This window comes from Puccinia triticina, chromosome 15A, assembly GCF_026914185.1.
Source record: "Puccinia triticina chromosome 15A, complete sequence".
Taxonomy (NCBI): domain Eukaryota; kingdom Fungi; phylum Basidiomycota; class Pucciniomycetes; order Pucciniales; family Pucciniaceae; genus Puccinia; species Puccinia triticina.
This window is the reverse complement of record NC_070572.1, coordinates 2,211,522-2,233,071: the sequence shown is the minus strand read 5'-3', so window position 1 is coordinate 2,233,071 and position 21,550 is coordinate 2,211,522. Positions and strand designations below refer to the sequence as shown.

Genomic DNA, 21,550 nt, shown 5'->3' with positions numbered 1-21,550 from the left:
GTGGCAGAGGCACTATTATCTGTTGCGGATGCAATTAGTAGCAGATATGTTATGACCAAAAGCCCCAGCTGCCTCAAAATTATTTTATGCTGGTGTGTTACTGCCTTGCAGCTAACCATTTGGTTACAGAGTATTTTATACCATGATCCAAAACTTTGGTGCACTTTGCAGGGGCACTGTGGCAAAGGCTTTGGCGGATTTCTGTAGTAGGAAATCTGCCAAATGAGACCCACAGTAGCACACCCCTTTCCTGGGGTTTAATACTGCCAAGAAGTTCACCATGTGCCTTTCAGAGTCTTTCATGCCCACTTTAAAATTTTGGGGGCTTTGGGGCACTGTAGCTAACGCTTTGGCGGATTTCCTACTAAGGAAATCCGCCAAATTAGACCCACAGTAGCACACCCCTTTCCTGGGGTGTGCCAATGCCGTGAAGCTCATCATCTCCAAAGATTCCTGACAATCTCCAAAGACTTCAGACAAGCGGTGACGAGTTCCAACAAGCAAGATTTTGTGGTTGTTCCAGCTGGGTCTAGCAAAAGACAGAGGGGGGGCCTAAAAATATGCGGGAGAGAGAGTGAAGCCGGTGAAAATGAGTGTGAGCAAAGCAAATAAAAAGGTGCAACAGGGGAGTACATGGGTCTCATAACCTGTTGAGGGTAACTGGGTGACACAAGACTAAGAGAATTTGACAAGGTGTCAAGGACATGGTCCTAGCACAGTGAGTCAACTTGTAATGATCATTCAGTGAGGAATGATAACAGTAAGAAGAACAACTAGACTATATACATGTATAATATAGGCTAAGTTGTGGGTTTATAGGTTAGAAGCATACTACATAGGGAAATGCTAATACACTATCTCAACACAAAGTGATTTATGGCCCCAAAATTTTGGGGGGCTTTAGGTTCCCCAATGCAGAGGTATATATTTTTCTTCATTTTTGGTCATTTTTTGTGAAATTAAAATTCCGACTACCTGCCACAAATTTGACTGCGGAGGCAGGTCAACGCCGGGGATGGGTCAGATTGATGTTGGTATGACCCATCCAAACCAGCTGTCAAGCCGGCATCAACGGTGCATTGCGCTGGCATGACAGCAAGGTAAAGTTACTGCAATGGCTTCACCCAGCCAACCCCTTTTGGCCCTGCTGAGCAGGCTGACTGTGAAGATTTAATCTGAATTGCTGTAAAATTAAGAACCAGACTGAAGAAACAACATTAGAATGATTAAGAAAGGAATTAGAAAGAACAACAGGAGAGAAGATGAGAGAGACTTACCACCACAAGAGAATTGAGATTCTGAGACAACCAAGGACAGGAGAGAGTAGAATGGGAACAAGGACACTGGAAAAGATAGAAAGAGAGAAAGGAAAAAGGGATTAGCCAAGGGAGGAATGGACCAAGGTTATTGTTGTTCGTTTCTCACCAAATTGGAGAGATGAGCCAATCAAGAGATTGATAAGGAACTCAAGCAATGTCGAGCCGGAATGAGTTTTGCGTCTTGAGCGATGTCGAGACAAATATTGAAGAGTCGAGTCTGATCGAAGTCAAGACAAGAGTGGTCGCAAGGAAGGGAATGTGATGGCCAGGAGAGGATGAGGCCCCAAAAAAGGAGGAGACAAGGGAGCAGAAGCAAGGGAGGAAATGAGACTCATTCCTTTCACAAGACTGTCATGGCGAAAACTCAACACTGACGGTACGGCTGGGTTGGGCCAACTTGTTGGTTCGGTTGGCTTGACTGTACGTCAAACAAGGGTCCAACACAGCAGACAGCCGACAAAGGCTTGCCAGCAGCGGCAAGCCAACACCTTCGGCTGGTTGGGCCCGCGTCAAGCATAGGTCATGATTGGCTCGCCGTCCGGGTTGGCAAGCAATCATCAGATTGCTTTTTTTTGAGCAAGGGTCCTATATACGCTTTTGCTTTAGGAGAAAGGTAGTGAGAGTTCCATTTTTCAAAAAAAAAAAAAGAAAAGAGAACATGTTGAAAAAAGGTTGTCAGCAGGAATACTGGACAGGAAAACGTGGGCCTTAGTATAGCACACTGGGTGATAGGCCAAAAGGTGTTTAGTCTAGGGGTGGAAGTAGGACCCTGGTTGCTGGACCAGACAGCATCTGATAGCTCTGGGTTCAAGCCCAAGCTGGAGGCAATTTTTGCACCAGCCAAGTGATTGTAAATATTACGCAGGCATTGCGTACTGCAATTTGCGTTGCGCAAGCCCGGCGCAATGCATTTTGTGTTACAATGGGCTTTTGCGTCAAGGATGTGCCGACGGCGGACTCGGACGCAAGGCTTGCATTGGAAGAAATGCCGACTGCGGCGCCAACGGCCTCCAGCGTAGAGACATCACGTTGGCCACCAAAACAATTTGGTGGCGTCGGGGGGGGGGGTCGCGCCGACGCAGTTCTTTTCGTTGTTGCTGTGTCGACTGCGAACCCTGGTGTTATAGTTAGGCTAGCCAGAGGCCCGTGGCGCCCAGGGGGGGCTCCGTGTGGGCGTCACATGGCCATGGGTGCATGCACCACATAGAGGGTCTATGTGGCGTCTGGCATAAAAATGGCTGGGCGACAGCCGTCAACACGGCAGCACAGGCATTACGCCTCTGAGATATGTAGGTGGCGAGACAGGCGACCTATAAGACACTCAGGGGAGTGAATGCAGATCTGACGATAAGAAATGTGTCACGGGTAAGCTCATGTACGCTCGGTATCGGTCCAATCTTGGTTATGATTACGCTTACCTGACGATAAGAAATGCGTCACGGGTAAGCTCATGTACGCTCGGTATTGGTCCAATCTTGGTGAGGAAAAAGAGAGGACCGGTACCGGGCGCCATGATTAGACTAAGTACAAGAGCTGCACAGCCGCAGTTATGCATATATGTACAATGGTTGGTATATGCATAACTCTAGTTAGACTAAGATGATGTAAGTTTACCACCTTGGTCATCCCGGCCTCCAACATCCCCCCCCAAGTTGGTAAACTTCACCCCGCTAGTCCTAATTTTTCCAGCGCCGCTGCCATCTTGTTTGGCCCCAGTTTCTTGGTGAAGATATCCGCCTGTTGGTGTTGAGTGCTTGTCCATTGTATCTGTATCTTGTTTTCCCAGACAAAATCATTGATAAAGTAAAATGCTCTGATCAAGTATCTTGTTTTCTTCTTGGATGCATTGTTGCCTGCAATCAGTATCGCCGCCTCGTTGTCGCAAAAGATTTTCATTTTTAGTGGGTGATGAATGTCCTCAAGAAGTATTGATAGACTGGCGAGATGTTGAGATCCATCCGATAACGCCACATACTCCGCCGCACACGTTGATAGTGCCACCACTGCCTGCCTTTTTGCTCCCCATGCAATGGCATCGCCTAGGTGCTTGATCACAAAGCCCGAAGTCAGCCTTTCATGCTCGCCTCCCCAATTCGCATCCGACCAAAGATCCAAAGAATCGCCTCTTCCCCCCAATTTCAGCTTCATTGATTTCGAGCGCTTCAAGTATCCAATCAAGAAATCTAGCGCCTTCCAGTGTGCGTGAGATGGGTTCTGGCTGTAACGTGCCAAAAGATTTACACCGTACGACAGGTCGGGTCTTGTCCCTGCTGCTAAATACATGAGCGAGCCAAGAACTGATCTATATTCTGTTTGGTCAATTGGTTCTCCCGCATGTATCTTGAGTGCGCTGTCTGGTAGAGTACTTCTTTGAGGGTAGGTTTGCCTTGAGTAGTCGTTGATTATCTGGTCAGCCAGTTTCTCTTGATCTAATTCAACCACATCTGCCTTCAGCTTGATGTTTATGCCAACAATTTTCGCAACTTTATCTGACCATTTGATTTTCATGTCTTTCTCCATTGCCACTCTCAATTCTGACATGAGCCCTTCATTTGATGCCACTGCAAATCCGTTGTCCACGTGTAGCCATATGATAATGAAGTCATTGTCCCGTTGATATATGTATAGTGATTGTTCTAGCTCCGATGCAATGAAACCTAGACTTTCCATCTTCCCTTTGAAAAATTTCCACCAACAACGTGCTGCTTGCTTTGTCCCATACATTGCTTTCTTCAACTTCATTATTTTTCCTTTCAGTTCAGGTCGAATTTCTATGGGAGGTTGTACGTATACTTCTTCCTCTATCGGGCTTTAAAGGTAGGCTGAGCTCACGTCGAATGTTGCTATTGGGTAGTGGTATTTTATCGCCAAAGAAATCAATAGTCGAAGGGTTACTAGTGACGCCGTTGGGGCATAAGTTTTGTTACAATCTCGCCCCATTACCTGGTTGAATCCTTTTGCTATGTATCTCGCCCAAAAAATGTCCGCATTGCCCTCTTTTGGTCCCTCTTTTATGGCAAACACCCATTGACATCCCAATGCTTTCACACCCGCAAACGGTTCAACGGCTTCCCATACATCAAGTTCAAAGAATTTATCAATTTTGTAGTTGGCAGCTTCAATCCATTTCTTCGAATTCACAGCTTGTAGTGCAGCGCGGATGTTCAGCAGAAGTCGTCGGTCTTTGTTTACCGGAAGTTTGGCTATGGCTTGCGCTTCAGCCTTAGCATTCTCTTCTGTCGCTTCTTTGCCTAATTTCAAGACTATTTGATTGAGGATAAAGTCGAGGTCGCCCTTGGTCTTCTCCTTTATCTTCACTGGCAGGTGTTGAAATTCTGGAAAAATCACCGAGGTCGAGTGGAGAATCCTTCCATCATATGATGAGTGAACTAGCCACCCACCCCCGGCGGCTGGGTATCCAATGAGTTTGCCTACGTGAGCTCGCTGCAATAACTTGTCCCTTTTTTCTCATGGGATGTGGACGATGGCCTCCGCCCCGAATGGATACAAAACGTTTGGATCAATTTCAATTCCATAAAGTGCCGTGAGAGGACACTGCTCGACTTTCTTGTTGGGTATTCGGTTGTGAATGTGTGCCGCCATCCTGTACGCATAGCTCCAATATGGTCTTGGTATTTTGGATTCATGTAGCATGGTTCTCGCCATGTCTCCGAGTGTGCGGTTGACTATCTTGGCTTCTCCGTTGTGTTCTGGACTATACGGTGGTACTGGAGCTAACGAGACACCCGTTGGTACAAGGAGTTTCTTTAGTGAAGCTGTATATTCCGGCGCGTTATCACATCGTAGGTTCTTGGGGCACCTGCCAAATGTGTTCTTCAAATGATTCATCCACACCATAATTTTACCAGGCACCTTGCTCCTTTCGGCCATTACGTCACACCAGATGTAGGTTGACGCGTGGTCACGCATAGTCAACACGTATTGCTTGCCTGACATATCGTACGGAAAAGGTCCTGCCACGTCCAAGACCAGGAAGTCCAGCGGTTCATCGCGGGGTATGAGTGAGTTTCCTCCTGGAGACTTCTTGTCAATACTCTTTGATGTGGCGCATTGTTGACAGAAGAAGGAGGCCCACACTTTTCCTTCGATCTCTTCCGGATAATGTTGGCTTAGGTACTTCCTCACAACTTCTTCCGAGACATGTCCAAGGCGGCAGTGCCAAAGGAAAGGGTCAAATGAAGGCTTCTGGGTGACTTTATTCAATAGTAGGGATTGATTTAGATTACTTAGAAACCAGCAATAGTTTTTATACAATGTCTTAAAAACTACGTTGTTTGGGCTAGTAAGCAATGCGTCTTGATTTTGAAAAAATAGCTTCCATCCAGCGCTCGTCAATCTTCCCACCAATAAAATGATTCCATCTACACCCGGGCAGTAATAAACATCCTCAACTGTCACCGTCCCTTGCTTTGTCGGTATTGAAATCGTGCCCTTGAAAATGAGTCGAGGCCCCTGAATCAAGAAGGATCTTGCCGTCGCTGATCTCCGGAACATCTAGTTGTCTAAGACGATTGTGTTTCCCAAACGGCCGTTCCGGTGAGAGATAGTTGGATCCCGGGGAGTCGTGTTCTTCTGGTGGTGGACCAATTACGCCAGATGCTAAATCGTCCCAGAACGCCTTGCAGATGTTGTACCAGTGACCATATTGCTTACAGTAATGGCACTGGGTCCCGTGTTTATTGGTGAGATTGCTATTGAGAGGTACACCTCGATAGGCCGTTGCTTTTCCGATGGAGAGTTGCGGTTTCGGCGCTGAAGTCGGTAACGCGTTCTGTTGATTCATCGCCGGTCTCTGTGCCTGAGGGTACTGTTGGGTCCTGCGGTGGGGTGGGGCATATCTACCCGGATTGGTTTGGATCGCGTTTATCGCATCTAGGTCCATTGGTTGGTATGGGTCTTCAATGGTCATTGCCGTCTTCTGCTGAGATTTTCCAGTAGCTGACTGGATTACTGTCATCACATCATTCATGCCGACGGCAGTCGCGGATTCGAGCTTTTGGCTAACCACGAATTCAAAAGTCTTCGCGTCAATCCCAACTGGAGCCGAGAAACTGCTCTGCAAACACAGTCCTCCCATTTCTTCGAACAAGATTTTCAGTTGAGTCATTTCTGCCCGGTTAGCTCAGTCGGTAGAGCATTCGGCTTTTAACCTATAAGACACTCAGGGGAGTGAATGCAGATCTGACAATAAGAAATGTGTCACGGGTAAGCTCATGTACGCTCGGTATCGGTCCAATCTCGGTTGTGATTACGCTTACCTGACGATAAGAAATGCGTCACGGGTAAGCTCATGTACGCTCGGTATCGGTCCAATCTCGGTGAGGAAAAAGAGAGGACCGGTACCGGGCGCCATGATTAGACTAAGTACAAGAGCTGCACAGCCGCAGTTATGCATATATGTACAATGGTTGGTATATGCATAACTCTAGTTAGACTAAGATGATGTAAGTTTACCACCTTGGTCATCCCGGCCTCCAACACGACCCAAGGATGGGCCCCGAGGGGAAAGGACAGCGAGAGGGACACAAAAGGGAGCTCACTCAGCACCCTTTTCGTTCCCCAGCTCACACCTTCTCCCCTCGATCAGAGCATCCCATCTTTTACGCAGGTACTCTCTCCGTTTTCTTTTCGACACCACCCATCCACCCCGACAGATCACACTCTTGGAGACGTGCACAGACCATGGAGGGTCTAGCACCGATCCCCCAAGAGCGTGCTCCTTTTCTTCTGCCGATCCGGGGGGCTTTTCACCCCTCTCGAGCCACCGAGACCCAGCATAGAATCCGAGGAGTCTCCGGAAGCTCGAGAGACATGGGATGTAAAGCCCCTCCTGACCCACCCACGGCCGGCTTGGAGCCCCCGCCAAAGGGGCTCAAGTCGGCCTAGGGGAAGCGCAATGGAAAACCAACGCGCCACCCTGAACCTGCAAGAAGCAAAGTGAAGAGGGGACACCCTCCCCAAGCCCCCGGGCAGGAAGGAGTCCCCCACACTACCACCACAGTAAGGTCTCTGGAGGGGCCTAAGTTTTGGTAGGTGCGCAGAATGGAATTCGCCCCGCGGTGTTACGGCTGTAGTGGCTTTGTCTTTCTGTTTCTGTTCGAGGTGCCCTTATCAGGCGTCCTCTCTCTTGTAGGGGTATTTCCTCCCATTTCCTTTTCGTATTCAGGCCATTCGCCAATCTCCTCTCATCTTTTCCGCGTGTCTATTCCGCTGAGCTGCATCCTGAAGAGCCCCACTTCAGATCCAGAAAATTTCCTGCCCATATCCGCAGGTTTCGGAACCTCGGGTTTCAGATATCTGGTGTGATCCGCCCAGATATCCCGGATTGTCCACTCTTTGAAACTGCTTCTGTTACATAATTGGTAAGCTTACGCGTGTGTTGGTTGCGTGGAGATATGCCCGATAGCTGAGCCCTCTACTGACGCTTCAATGGTATGCATGCATGAATTATTTACATCCAGCCGCGTACAATTTCCGCTGGATAAACCTTTAAACACGCCCGACTCCAATTCTTCATGGCTTTGGCCTACCTTCAGGAAGCTTATCTGCTCGAGGAGCCTGGGGACCATGAGGTGATAAAGCATGACCGTGCTCATCATCGGAACTACAGTAGCAACAGTTTACGTTCCAACAGCCATCAAGGTACATCCCGAATTCGAAGGTTCTTGAAGAAATCGATTCCCTCTCGACAACCTACTGTGGAGAGCGATCTAGACATTCACACCGAGCTTCCCATCAAGAGCCCCTTTTCACGAGATTATGGATCAACTCCCGCTGGCGATACCGCCAGCCTTGACATCAAGCCTCTTTCGAAGTCTTTAAGTCAACCTCTATCACGGCTGTCGCGCTCTGTTTCTCGTCGAAGTCTAGTAGAGCGCTTCGCACCAGACAAGATTACAGGCAGTGACAGGCTGTCGATCAATCAGGCCGTAACAGAAGCCGGGCAGGAGTTGCAGCCCGCCACAGAAGAATTGTCCTGCAATCCCAGCACATCAACTCTCTCAGACCATTCCGCCAAGGACACCGAGCCGTCTCAATCAACCCTCTCCCCACCAGCCCCAGAAAATTCGACACGCAAGCCACGCTTGAGCATCTCCAAAAACTTGATCCAATATTGTCTTCCTAGCCCCAAGCCGCCGCCCCCAGCATGGTCTTCCAACCAGAATGCCGCGTCGCAAATGAGTCTATGCTCCGCTGAGTCAGAGACCTACTCAGAATCAGGTCCCGTCACCTCTCCAGCAGATTCCACTCGATCAAACCCGTTAATGAACAATCTTCGAAAATTGACTCTGAACCCGAAAAGAAACCTTGCTGGAACCAGCAATGCGTCTGCCCTGGCCGAATTCTCACCGCCTGAATATCCTTTCCCCGACCCTCTGCCTATCACTCGGAGAGAGGCAGTTCTTAACCAGGAATATTCCCACACAGCTCTTGATCACCGATGGTTTGCTACGACTCGAGGTGAAAGATATCATCCTTATCTGAGGAGTGATGTGCCATACTGGATGTCGTATGGACCTGAGATCATGAACAAGTTGAGTGTTGGTTTCTGTCAAAAAAAAAAAAAAAAGATCGCACCCGTTACTCATTCAAACATTTTGCACCGCAGTCACATCTTGATGCAGTATGCATCGGCCATTTTGGAAGGATCTTTACCGTTTCAATTGATGTCACCATCGCCAGGAATGCATAATACGAAAAATGAGATTCGAAGAGTTTTGGACATTGGATGCGGTCCTTCAGCCACGTGGTGCGTCGGGGTTTTGAGGCAGACGAGTGGGATTGAAGTTGTTGGACTAGATATCTGCCCGCTGTTACTAGATCTAGAATGGCTGGAGCGGTCAGTCTCGGAAAACCTCTCATTTGTCCAACACGACTTTTCGGATTGCACGCTGCCTTTCGAAACTGGAGTGAGTGAATCTCTAGCTTTCGAAATTCCTTCGCTCAAGAAGCTGAGCAGAAACATCATGTCAGCACTTCGACTATGTCCATGCGTCTTTCATCTCTTCCGGAATTCCCGAGCACAAATGGGCCTCTATGATAGAGGAGATGACTCGAGTACTCAAGCGCCATGGGACTTTAGAGCTTTTGGAGTCCAACACATTAATTGCCGATCCCAGCAAGGCGAAAGACCCCAATGGCTCTCATGATGAAACAAAACCAGCGACCAGTTGTTGTCGAGTTCCCGCCGCAAGCGCGTTGATCAATACACCCACCGCCACACCACGCCAGTTGGATTTGTTAAAGGAATCCACCTCCGAGGTCTGTCCAACAACTGTCCAAGGGATGATCGATAAATTGCTTGAACAACATTTTATCTCGCCGTATCCTCTTTCGCTTCTGCCCACTGAGATCTCGAACGTGACGACTTCCATGAAGAGACCGTTAGCCAAACAGTTCATCAAATTTCCTAGCGACCTCCAGAGCTTTGTCGATACTCAGACGAAATCGCCCGATAGAATCAATGCATATCCACAAAATGCCAGTCAAGAGCCAATGAGGACACAAGATCCAGATGTCAAAGCTGCAGCAGATGAATGTATGGCCATGCTGCTCCTACACTCTCACATCGATGCCATGTATTCAAACAAGGAAATCAGTTGGTACGACTTGTGGCTGCCGTCGATCTCTTGCGAGCCAGCTTCCTCAAATCTACCATCCCCTTCAGTCAAACGTACCAGGCCAACGCAAAGTCGGATGCCCTCGAGTTTCGGTCGACATTTCCCTCAAAATCGACGGACGAAGTACATCAGCCCGACCCAGAAAATGAAATCTGAGTATCCCGACCGATCAGTCTACGACGAGAAACCTGAAATCTACAGCACAAAGTCCATTTCTTTGTTTCGTGAGAGCCAATTGAATTTCCACGAAAAGGTCAAATCGATGTCTCACGTGAACTTGAACTCCAATGTCCTCGGGAACAGTTCCACTCTCGATTTACTCCAGGATCAAAGAGACTCAGTTTATCATCACCAACACGAGCCCGAAAAGCTGAACTTCACTGCTGTAAGGGACTCCAGCTCGAAGATATTTACGCATCGGAAAAAGTTCGATCAAATTTGGGACAATTGGAAAGAGGATTTGAGCTGCCACTCGCTTGGGATAAGTAAGCTGTTGGAGTTGAGATTCGGTTGGACTTGCACCATGGACATCGAGAATCACAAGGCTCTTTATGAGCATTACGAGTTTTATCAGCAGGAATTGGCCCAATGTGAAGGTCGGATTAACGAACTCCGGCTCAAGTTGCACGAGTTGAAATTTGTCCAAGTAAGATTACCGCTATGTTTTTGTTTTCTGTGTTGAGAACTCTAAGGCTTATGGTATTCTCTGGTTCCAACTCTCTAGATCATCGAAGTGGAAGGCAATTTGGATGAAGATCCGAATTCAAATCCCACCTCTGCATCTCCGTTCTACATCCACCGGCCACAGTCATTTGAATACAAGACTTCCTCTGAAGGAAACGAAGATTTCGAACATGTCAACTTCGCCAAGAATCTCACTGATCGTTCGACTCCTGACACGAGCACATCAGCTGACCCCAGGAAGCTGCTGTTCGGCCCGGAAAATCCGATGACAAGCTACGGAAGCAATGTCGTGCACCATGAACCAGACTCTCAATCGTTAGAAGAACTGGGATACGACATACTCAAAGAAGCGTCCAACACGAGGTCACGCACACGTCAATCGTCGGAAAACACGGGCCCTCTTTCCTCCGGTCGAAAATCGATGGGGTTGCCGCGGAGAAAAAAACCTATGCGCGAGCAACCGGACAGCGATAGTGAAGAAACGTCCATGAACGACTGTCCCATCTCGTTGAAGGTTTTCTTGTCCGGTTCAAGGATCCCTCTTGACCACACGAGCTCCAAAGAAGAAGAGACCGAGGCTGGTTTAGAGATTGAAATTGAAAGCTTGACCCGGCAGAAGGCGGACATCAAGAAGGCGATCCAACTGATCCAAACTGATTTAGACAACGTTACCAAAAGATTGGGATTATTCGACCCTGAAGATCATCAAGTCGAAACCCTAACTGTTACTGGTACCCGGGATTCTAGGCAGACCATACCAGAAGAGACGGAGCTCGATCAGCTAACGCCTACTGAGGACGATGAGGACAGGTCAGCACCTACTGAGGTCGATCAGAGCAAGACAAACCTTGAAGAGAACGGTGAGGACAAAGTTCTCAGCAGCAGTGATCCTAAGGAGACGTCATTCGAGGAGAAGGATGAGAACTGCGGGATGTTGGACGAGTTATTTCTACCATTTGAGAGATTAGAATTCCCCAGTTTCCTCAGCGAAGATATCAATAAACCAACCTCGCCCGTGGGCCCATTGATCCAGCAGGGGGTTATCAAAGAAGTTCATGAGGCTACCAAAGAAGTTCATGAGGCGACGAAAGAAGTTCATAAAGCTACCCAAGAACATGAAGCTACCAAAGCAGTTCGCGAAGATCTTACAAGCCGGATCTCAATCTTTAACCGTAAGAACCCTTGTAGAATGTCTAACCTCAGCAACCAACTCACTAAGAACACCAAGGATCTGAGGTTTACAAATGTCGGCTTTGGCGATCTCAGAATCGAGTACGTTTCCCCCAACTCATATTCCTTCGCATACTTTTTTTTAGGAACAACTAATTGAGAAGTTTCTGCTTTCGAACTTCCTCATCCGCCTGTGTTACAGGAAATTTTATTCGGTCAAAAAGAACTGAGGTCCTAATCTGCTTCGTTTTTCTTTCAGAATTGAGGTCCTAATCTGCTTCGTTTTTCTTCCTCACGTGTAACATAACATGCTCCACTTATTCTTTTTTTCACTCGTACATTCTGGAGTCCAGCTTTCCTGTGTTGTGCTTTTAAGGAAACATCAAATTTTCAGTCACTCTTCATCTCACCATATAATAATATACCCGCTTTGCCAACCCGTTGAAGCTCACATCGTGTATTCTACTTTCGACTTAATCGAATATTGTAATGATAACTTTGGACAAAGGCAGCTGTAAACACACGGTCTTCTCCACCGCTGCCAAATTTGGCCTCTCATCCGAAGCATTGATCCTTCTCTTACCCCTCGAAACTGTCCGTAAACGGCCTCAAGTCCCCATTACTTACCCCCTAGCTTTGAAAGCTCGCGCTGGTATCAGACCTCATCCACACCATGCGATCTTCGCTCTCGTTCATCGAATTATCTCGCAAGAAAACCCCGGCTCTTGGGCTCCTCTGCGCCTGTAATGTCGGTATGATCGCCAACCAATAACAACCAAAAACTCTGCCCCGGTGGTGTACAATGCCAGACTTCTCATCTCTCATCTTAAGTACCACATTTGTCGCTCACTGACTACACACCTCTTCTGACCCCCCGATTCAATTATTCTAAGGTCGGGCATTTAAACGCACACCCTCGTGTTGCTTGAATGGCCAAAAAACCCAATGATTTCTTTTCTGCAAGCCTTTGTTTCCCGGCTGTTTTGTTTCAGAGATAACCGGAAGAAAAGAGAGACAGAAATTCAATTATTTCCAATACAAGGGGAAACTGTGGGTTAGAGACTACATGCAAGAAGAAATATGACTCGAGAAAAGAAGACTAGACGCGGGAGTAACCCGTACCGTCTTTCTTGGAGTCTTCGTCCTTTCCATAGCTGTATGGGTCTTTCTCCTTGTCGTAATTTTGCGATCCATCTTTCGAGTACTGGTTGTAATCGTTGTTCTTCTTGTCATCATCCGAGTCGTTTTTCTTGCCGGAATCTTTCTGGTATTCGGATGATGTGTCCTTGTCATCGTATTGACCGTCCCCCTTATAACCTTTCCCGGCGTCCTTGGCGTCCTTCTTATCGTCGGACTTGCCGGGATACTTGTCGGGATACTTGTCATCGGAGCCGTGCTTGTTTTCCGAGTCGGAGGAGTATCCGGAATCGTACTTCCCCGAGCCGTATTTGTTTCCCGAGTCATAGTCCTTTCCGGCATCGTATTTGTTTCCGGAATCGTCGTACTTGTAGTATGGGTTGTAGGAATCCGACTCGTAATCTTTCTTCCCAGAGTTTTGCTTGTTGTAGCCGACCTCATTCTTGCCGGCTCCATCATCATAATAACTCTTCTTGTCCGAATCGTACTCCTTGCCCGAGCCGTCCGAGCCCTTCCCAGAGTCATACGAGCCCTGTCCATAACTGTAGTATCCCTTTCCGGAGCCATACTTGTTGTCATCCTTTCCCGAGTGCCCATCATACTTGTAGCCGTAGTCTTTTCTCGGGAGCCAGGGGTTTGAGTAATAAATGTCGTAAGTCCGGCGGCCGAGTGCGCCGCCTTTCAAACTGATCAGGCCAAGAAAAATAATTTCTCAGTATGGTGGAGGCAGAAAACGTCGGACAGAAGTTGTGGATAGGGAAATATTTACTCACGCCTGGGGGTCTGCTGGGCTTTGTCTAGCTGACAAGCTATTCGCGAATGTGAATGATGAAAGCTGGCCTGTGAGGCATTGAGTCAGTCATTAGATGTCAACCACTTCTTCGCCAGCTTCAGTCCCAAAATGTTATAAGATTAAAAAAGATGTACCAAGATATAGGCCGATAGCCAAGGTGACTGCAGATAAAACCATCTTGAATTCGTCTGTCAACTAAATGACCGAAAGTCAGGCACGAAGGCAAGGAGAACCTGCTGGGCTTTGGAACCAGAAGACGAAGACGAACGTACAAGTGTCCGGTGTTTTTTACAAGTTTGCTTGAAGTTCAAATCAGAGTATGGCCGTGTGATGAATAAAGACGCTAGGGAGCTGGGGGAGAAGGGAAAGAGAGCTGGCAGCTGGCGCTTATTTATGTGTTTTCAAGTCCTCCTTTGGGCCCGCTGGGCTGCCGATTCCTCTGGCCTTCATAGCTGCGGGCCATCATGATTCGTGAAAGCCACCTGTGTGCTGAACAAATTCTATAGTAATTCTGTCAAGTGGTTCTGTCATCTATGTGCCACCCATTCTCCTGAATTCAATTAATGAGTAAGACCCAAGAGGATGGACCCCATGTGTCGATTGAAGTCTTTCGATCGTGGTCTGCGGATCTCTTACAAAGAACGCGTTGCTGTCCACTACACCACGAAGGACGGCGCGCAAAACAAAGGGGCAAGTGTGTGGACCTCTGGATATGTCGGGTTGGCTATGGCAGCGAGGATTCAGGAGGGTTGTCCGTCTTCAAACCGGATGCCCTGAATACAACCCCGTCAGCAGACGCTCATCGAAGCCGTGGGGGTGGCAGACGTCGTGGACTCGTGGCATGGCGATCAGGCTTTGAATTATAAGCGGATGGCACAAAAAGAGCCGCAGAGAGAGTGCTTTGCACGTTCTCCTCCTTGACCTTCAGCTGGTCAGGAGTAAATCTGTATACACAGTTGCAGCTGTTTCGTGATGATCTGGAGATTCGTCCATCCCTCTTCAGCATGTGCATTTTTTTGAGGCGAGTGAATCCTGCTAAACTTGCTTCGATAGGTTGTACATATTTACATAAGACTACAAAGATGGGTTCCGCAGACTTCTTCATCATAAACACAAATGCTGGTGCCATTTTTTCGCAAGTGTTAGGATACATGTAAAGCTATATGCGGCCGGGATCAATACCTGTTGAGTGTAATTTGGAGACACGCACGTAATGCATATTCATTATGAGATGTACACGTGGAAGCGTGTTCAACAGCCGGGCTCAACTAGCCGAAGTTTCTAGACGTTTTGTTTCTCTCGGTCGATTCACGGATTCAACTCAGGATCGGAATACGACTCTAACTCGCCGATTCAGTACACTCGAAAAACCGTCGGTTAAAAGGTTCAGCTACTCAGGTAAAGAGCAAATCAACACGGAACAAACTCAATCACTCGCTTACAACAATGTCTGTTTAACAACTCAGCTAGCTCAAGAACTAAAAGTCAACGTCGTTTCAGGAGGAGAAATCATCAAGAAAATTGAATTCACAGCGTTTGTTTTCTGTTACTTTTCATTTACTGTGTTAGATTTCAAAACTAAATCATGTTCACTTTCTTTAGTTTGCTTGTTGTTCTAGTTTCTGGTTGTTCTACATTGTCGTCACTCGTGTTCAGTTCATTAGTAAAGATAGCTTCTTTATTCTGTTAGTGGTTGTTATTTTTCTCCTTCAATCTTTCTTGTTAACTCATGGCGTTTTTGATTCTTATTTTTCTTATTGTTTGTTAGTCACTCTGTTACTACTACTGGCTTAAAATAAAAATCTGATTTACAACAAAGAGTTCATCGCGCAAAATCACAATACCCGCGTCTTTTCTCCCGGCGCAGAGTGATTTGGGCGAGCCATATAAATATACTTCCACAGCTACTCCGTTTTTTCTTCATGGCAAGAAACGAATCAATCACAACATGAGTTTGGGGTGTTAACAGTACAGCACAAGGATGATTGGCGGCAGGGGAGCACGGCGGGGGGGTCGAAAGCACACCTTTCTTGTGGCCAGCGTTCTCAGCTGGGCTGAGTATCCCAGCATCGGCGACGGCCGACGGCCCATGAGCCGCACCGAGCTGTGTGCCCGGCCGCTGGCCTTCTTCTTCTTCGACGCCGTCGTCCGCTTCTTCTTCTTCGCTTTCAACGCGGATGGCCGGCGGATGCAGCCCTCTTTGGACATCGTGATACCTGCCAAGAAGCTACATCAGACACTCATCGACACCGTTTGGGCGGCGTCGTATTTTGGAGTCGTCTGTAACTTACCCATCTTGGTCTCGCGGCTCTCTCGCTGGCTTGCTTGCCTATGTCGCGACTTGCTGGACGGTGTCAGAGACAGGCCCAGCTCGGAGGGAAGGGGAAAGCGGGATGAGGTTATCGACTGCGTGGTTTTGAAGAGCCAGAGAGGCTGATGATGCCCCGGTGATCTCCCAAGGAAAAGTGAAAAATGCGATGATGTCATTATTTATGAGTGTTGGCTTACAGTCACCACCAGTGACCCGCCTCACTTGATCGGTTTCTTGGCACGCCCTGCTCGAGACCGGCTCAAGTGATCGATGGGACCGGCGCGCCCGTACGGTCACTGGCCCACTAGATACTCGCTGGAGTGTGGGTGCCGAACACCGTATGAACATCTCTTTCGAGAAAGCTGTCGGGCAGGGAAACAGGCCAGACCCATTTAAATATATGAGAGAAGTAATCTCCGGGATAAGGAGATGAGAATACTGGTGAGGAGCGTGCGGATGTCGAGTGCTTGGAGTGATGTTCGATAAGGAGAACAGAGTCTGAAGAGAGCAAAGCCTGAAGTTTTCCGCTCTCGACAAACCCTTTGATCTTGCTTGTTTTTTCCTCTCTCTCTCGAAGGCTCATCTCGTTATAGCGAAGTGTAACACAATTCAAGATTTAGTTACGGAACTGCAAGCTGCACCAAACCTGACAACACAGCGTGATGAGCTGCACAAAGCCAAGCACACCGCAAGCGTCTTACAAGGACCGAAGCTTACAATAATCAATTTTCAGCGGGTTATGTGTGTAGGATATCAATTACTGTGAGTCCATGATGATCAAACCAGAACCAAAGGTTTTTTTTTTGTATTTATTTATTTATTTATGGATGTGATGGATGGAGAAGCGAAGGGAATAAGAGTCAATCAGATGCCGGAGGTGGTCATGAAATCGTTCGAGTCATTCCCGCCGGGGTTCTTGCGCATATCGCCCTTTCGGGCGGTATGCGGGTCATTCATAACTATCACACACACAACACACCGAAGTCAGTCCCAGTAACTTTTCTGTTGCATTAGGATGCAGATCGGAGGCGTACCTTTGCCCTTGGCTTGCTCGTAGGTGCCCTTCACCTTGTCGCCCATCGACGCCTCTTGGCCCCGGTTCGAGTCTCGGCCCGCGCCGCCGCCGACGCCGCCCATCATCTTCGAGGACTGGTTTTGCCCCGATTGGTCGTTGTTCTTGTTCCCTAAAACCCCCAAAGAAAGCAGTCAGGGAAAGTATGGGGGCAGGGTGGCTGCCCGAGGAATCTGCCTACCTCCGACCATCGAGGCCATCTTTCCCACTGCGTGGCGAAAAAAAGCAGACAGGGGGATCGGTGAGCTCAAGCTATCCAGACACAAAAACAGACATATGGAGTGGAAGCTCACTCAATCCTTGATCGTCCCCTTGACGGTCTCGGTTCATCATGTCTGCTCAGAAAAAAGAAGCCAGATCGAGGTCATCAACTAAGATGCTCGTTCCGTGCTCTGGAGAAAGAGAGGGGGTATACGTACTGTCATCCATCCCGCTATCCATTCCGGACATCATGTCCTTGGTGGGGTTCAACGAGGAGTGACTCATATCGTCGGACACGCCTGTCGGTATCACACTACCATCAGTCTTTTTCCTCGCGTCGGCTCATCGAGACATCAGAAAGAAAGGGGATGTAGCTTACGGCCGCCGGATCGTTGGTTGTTGTTGTTGTTGGAATCCATCTTGCTTCTGAGCGATTTCCAAACAGATCATCAGATTTCGAACAGGGCTTTGTGCAGGGAGACCAGCGCGGGATCTTTGTATACTCACAAGATATATAGGCTGGTACAAGGTCGAGTTGAAGATTTGTGTGAGTGGATTTGAGTGGGTGTGTGTGTGTTGATGGCTGGCGATGGTGGGGGGAGGACATGCAAGTCGAGCGGGTATTTATAGACTGCTCCCCAAGACGGAAAGACTGCTGGCGCCGGCCATGGCCGTGATCCTCCTCAGGAATGATGATGAGTATCGGAAACGCTCTTGCCGGTGGACTGACTAACCCTTATCACAGATTCGGTGGCTGATTGATTGGGCGAGTTGCAGGGCTGTCCAATCAGCCAGCGGCTGAAACCCAAGCATTCTGACCACACAGCCTCCCCCTCAAAGTGAGCAAGCAAGGATGGCTTACTCCTCATCCCTTCTCTTGGCTTTCGAGCAATCGACAAGCATTGGTCCCGAGTGCACTGCAGCTTGGCTGACAAGACCACCGGCACTCCCAGCGAGACCGTCTTCCGCATGAAAAAAAAAAAAACAAGATGAATGGCCGGCAACTGAGCTCTCGATGGAGTCCAGGGTGGATCAGCCCAACCGAAATGACGTCGAGCATGGAACATCGCCACCCGTGAAAGCTGGCCACCAGCACCCCTCCTTCGCTGCTGCACGCCGAGAGGATCGGCCAGGATGGCCAGCAGGCGCATCTCTCCAGAAGCGACAATCAACTGAGGCTCATCGACGAGACCTTGGGCCTATGCCGAGTTCTGTGTGTTGTTTACATCCGCACGATTGTTGCCAGTCTGGAACGTGAAAACAGCGCCCTCTCTTCACAGAGAAGATCTTCGCGGCCCTCCGGCAAGCACGGCGTACAAACTATATCCCGGCCGAGGACAACGTGCAAGCCGTCGGGAAGGGAAGAGCTTGTCCGACGAGTTCCGCAGCCCGGACCCCGCAGCATGCGACACCCGCTCGCACAAGTCCATCTGCAACGCGGTGCTAGGAATGAAAGCTAGTGCGGGTACTGGGTCGGGATGGACACACTACGTGGAGGGTTTCTCGAGCCTCATGCCTGGAGAAAGGCTGGTTTTAATCCCCTTTTTGGGGCTGTTGATGTGCTGCTCGCGAAGTGGCTAGGATCCTCATGCCTGCTAACCATTCCCCGTGAGGGGGAGGGGCGGGCTTCTCATCGGCTTTCTTTCGCCACCCGCCTGATGTGCTAGACCTTTCGGTGTCCCGACTCATTGCTGTAGCAGGGCTTTTCCTACATAGACAGGCCCGAAAGCTGGCTTCGTTTGACAGCTCCCCAAGCCTGTCAAGCTATGGGTGGAGATTTTAGGATCACTGTCCTCCTTCTTTTCCTCCTCTCCCTTTCCTCTGAGGGGATCCTTCTGGGGATTGGGGAGTGAAGGAGTTGTTGTCTAGGCTCCAGCTGAGCCTGGGCGGGTGGAACATGGGTGGGGCCTTGGTCGAGTGTTGAGGTTGATGGTTTGTTGATTTTAAATGGCTAAGGCAAGTTTGCATGGTGTTGGCGGAGTCTGCATTGGGTAATTACGCCAATATATGTTATCCAGACTATCTGAGTAGTACAGTGCATGGGTGTCAGTTGCAACCCGGTTACATTACTGCTACCAGTATTTCTCAGTTTTTTCCCACTCCTATACCATAAAATAGCAGGGGTTTTTCTTTACCTCCAAAATTTTAATCAGATGATGTAATGGGTTTTGCCCCTGGATAATACATTATTGGCTTGAAACAATGCCATACAGGGATCCACCCTGGATAATGTGATAACAGGTAATTAAGACAATATATATTGTTATCCAGACTATCTGAGTAAGTACAGTGCATGGGTGTCAGTTGCAACCCGGTTACATTACTGCTACCAGTATTTCTCAGTTTTTTCCCACTCCTATACCATAAAATAGCAGGGGTTTTTCTTTACCTCCAAAATTTTAATCAGATGATGTAATGGGTTTTGCCCCTGGATAATACATTATTGGCTTGAAACAATGCCATACAGGGATCCACCCTGGATAATGTGATAACACATTATCCAGGAATGATAGCACAGCCAATGCCAACTGTAAAAATGACATCCTTGCAAAGCCACATCAGGCTACTAAGTAGGCTCCTGCAAAAACTGTTACACACATCAAAAGCCACCAAGATTCAAGAATAATCACTTGACAGTACAGGAGAAGGAACAACCCTGGAAAACATCAAAGTAGGTGGGCAACCTAAATGTCATTTTTTGCCAAATGTTACACACAAAATTGGTATGAATGGGCTTTGAAATGGTTGAAATATCTGTCTTTCATTTCATCTCTTTTTTATTTGCCTGTAATTGGAGGACTTCCCGTCAACTTTGAATAATTCTGGAATTCCAGATTTTGCAGGGGAATCTGGAAGTCTGGATCACTTTGGGGAGCTTTGGGGACCAAGATTTCACTGCAAAATCTGAAATCTGTCGGCTTAGATCTGGATTTTCTTTAAGTGTCTTTGTTCTTTTCTATTCCATATGCATCACTATATGCATATTGTACACCCACAGCAAATCACATAGATGTATGAATTTCTGCTGAAATTCAGGTAAATTGGCTAAAACCCGCAGATCCCCACTTTTGAGCTCCCCAAGGGGATTTTATCTCAAGCATACACAAAAAAATGTATGAATACTCCAAAAAAAGACATTCTGTGGTGCCCCCAATCAACACTGGGTCAATACAATTCAATATGATATTCTGGGTTTTTTCATATCGTAACGTCGCCACATTACCTTTTTTGCCGTTACTGTTAACAGTAACAATTTTTTTCGCACCTTCCGCGTATCAAAACTAGTCAATGCTTGTAAGATTGTTACCGGTATGGTAACACAAATAACACAATAATGGTGTTTTTCCAGCCAAAAAAGGCAAAAAAAGCCAAAAAAAACCACAATACCACCGCAATATTGACATTATATGAGCAGCAAGATTGCAACGGCGGCAAATAGAATTAATAATCTAAATCTACTATTGGTAACACACTGCTGTTACTGGTAACAGTACCAGTAACGTGCCAAAAATCAATACAATATTGTTACGTTACCGTTATTGGTATCATATTGACCCAGTGTTGCCCCAATAGGGGGTATCAAATATAAGGAATCCACAATTGGAAACCAGTCAACTATCCACAAATAGAGTTTGTCACCAGTGGATCCAAAAATGGGGTAGGTGGAGGAAAAACATGTTTTAAAAATGGTGAGTTTTTTTCAAACCAGTCAATTACATAGTATGAGTTTTGGCCAAATTTTGTAATTTTGGTTGCCCATATCTATGGGGGGTTTTGATGGTCCTGGAGGAGCTCCCACAATCTCCCAGATATTGATGGGCCTGAAAGCCAGAGTGGGGTAGCTCCTCTGGTTTGGGCAATAACACACTTCTGCACTGCAAAACAAAATTCTGTACTGCAAAAAGCACTCCAATCACTGTGCAGGAAAGCTTCACATCTTTGGGACACAGTTTTAGGGCACCCTAGCTAAGGTTATGGTAGTTTTCCTTAGTAGGACACCTGCCAAAATGGACCCACAGTAGCACACCCCTTTCATGGGGACTTTTGATGCCATACAGATATACATGTTCTCTTCAGAGCGCTTTCTCCTTGCTGTAATTCTTTTGTACACTATGGGTCCCTCAGCAAGAAGTTGTAATGTTGTTTTGATCTTTGTCAGTTTATTGCAAAATTGGGGCTCCAACTCCTTTTTTTTTGGAATTTGAATTCCAACTCCCAAAA

At 47.7% G+C, this 21,550-nt stretch overlaps 4 protein-coding genes across 4 annotated transcripts; 2 read left to right on the top strand and 2 right to left on the bottom strand.

Annotated features, from left to right (window-relative positions):
- Positions 1-7,855: 7,855 nt before the first annotated feature.
- Positions 7,856-12,045, top strand: PtA15_15A214 (uncharacterized protein; the record flags this gene model as incomplete). The annotated part of the gene is made up of 5 exons (XM_053163398.1): positions 7,856-8,874; positions 8,950-9,250; positions 9,315-10,607; positions 10,686-11,917; positions 12,018-12,045. 5 exons carry the CDS (start codon positions 7,856-7,858, stop codon positions 12,043-12,045), a joined length of 3,873 nt encoding a protein of 1,290 aa, XP_053027377.1.
- An 869-nt stretch (positions 12,046-12,914) lies between these two features.
- Positions 12,915-13,922, bottom strand: PtA15_15A213 (uncharacterized protein; the record flags this gene model as incomplete). Its single annotated transcript, XM_053163397.1, has 3 exons — positions 12,915-13,638; positions 13,726-13,792; positions 13,880-13,922. The coding sequence occupies 3 exons, from the start codon at positions 13,920-13,922 to the stop codon at positions 12,915-12,917; spliced, it is 834 nt and encodes a 277-aa protein (XP_053027376.1).
- A 2,998-nt stretch (positions 13,923-16,920) lies between these two features.
- PtA15_15A212 (uncharacterized protein) lies at positions 16,921-17,614 on the bottom strand (the record flags this gene model as incomplete). The annotated part of the gene is made up of 5 exons (XM_053163396.1): positions 16,921-17,015; positions 17,091-17,240; positions 17,310-17,336; positions 17,422-17,463; positions 17,548-17,614. 5 exons carry the CDS (start codon positions 17,612-17,614, stop codon positions 16,921-16,923), a joined length of 381 nt encoding a protein of 126 aa, XP_053027375.1.
- A 730-nt stretch (positions 17,615-18,344) lies between these two features.
- Positions 18,345-18,776, top strand: PtA15_15A211 (uncharacterized protein; the record flags this gene model as incomplete). The annotated part of the gene is made up of 2 exons (XM_053163395.1): positions 18,345-18,537; positions 18,610-18,776. The coding sequence occupies 2 exons, from the start codon at positions 18,345-18,347 to the stop codon at positions 18,774-18,776; spliced, it is 360 nt and encodes a 119-aa protein (XP_053027374.1).
- Between the last annotated feature and the right edge of the window lie 2,774 nt (positions 18,777-21,550).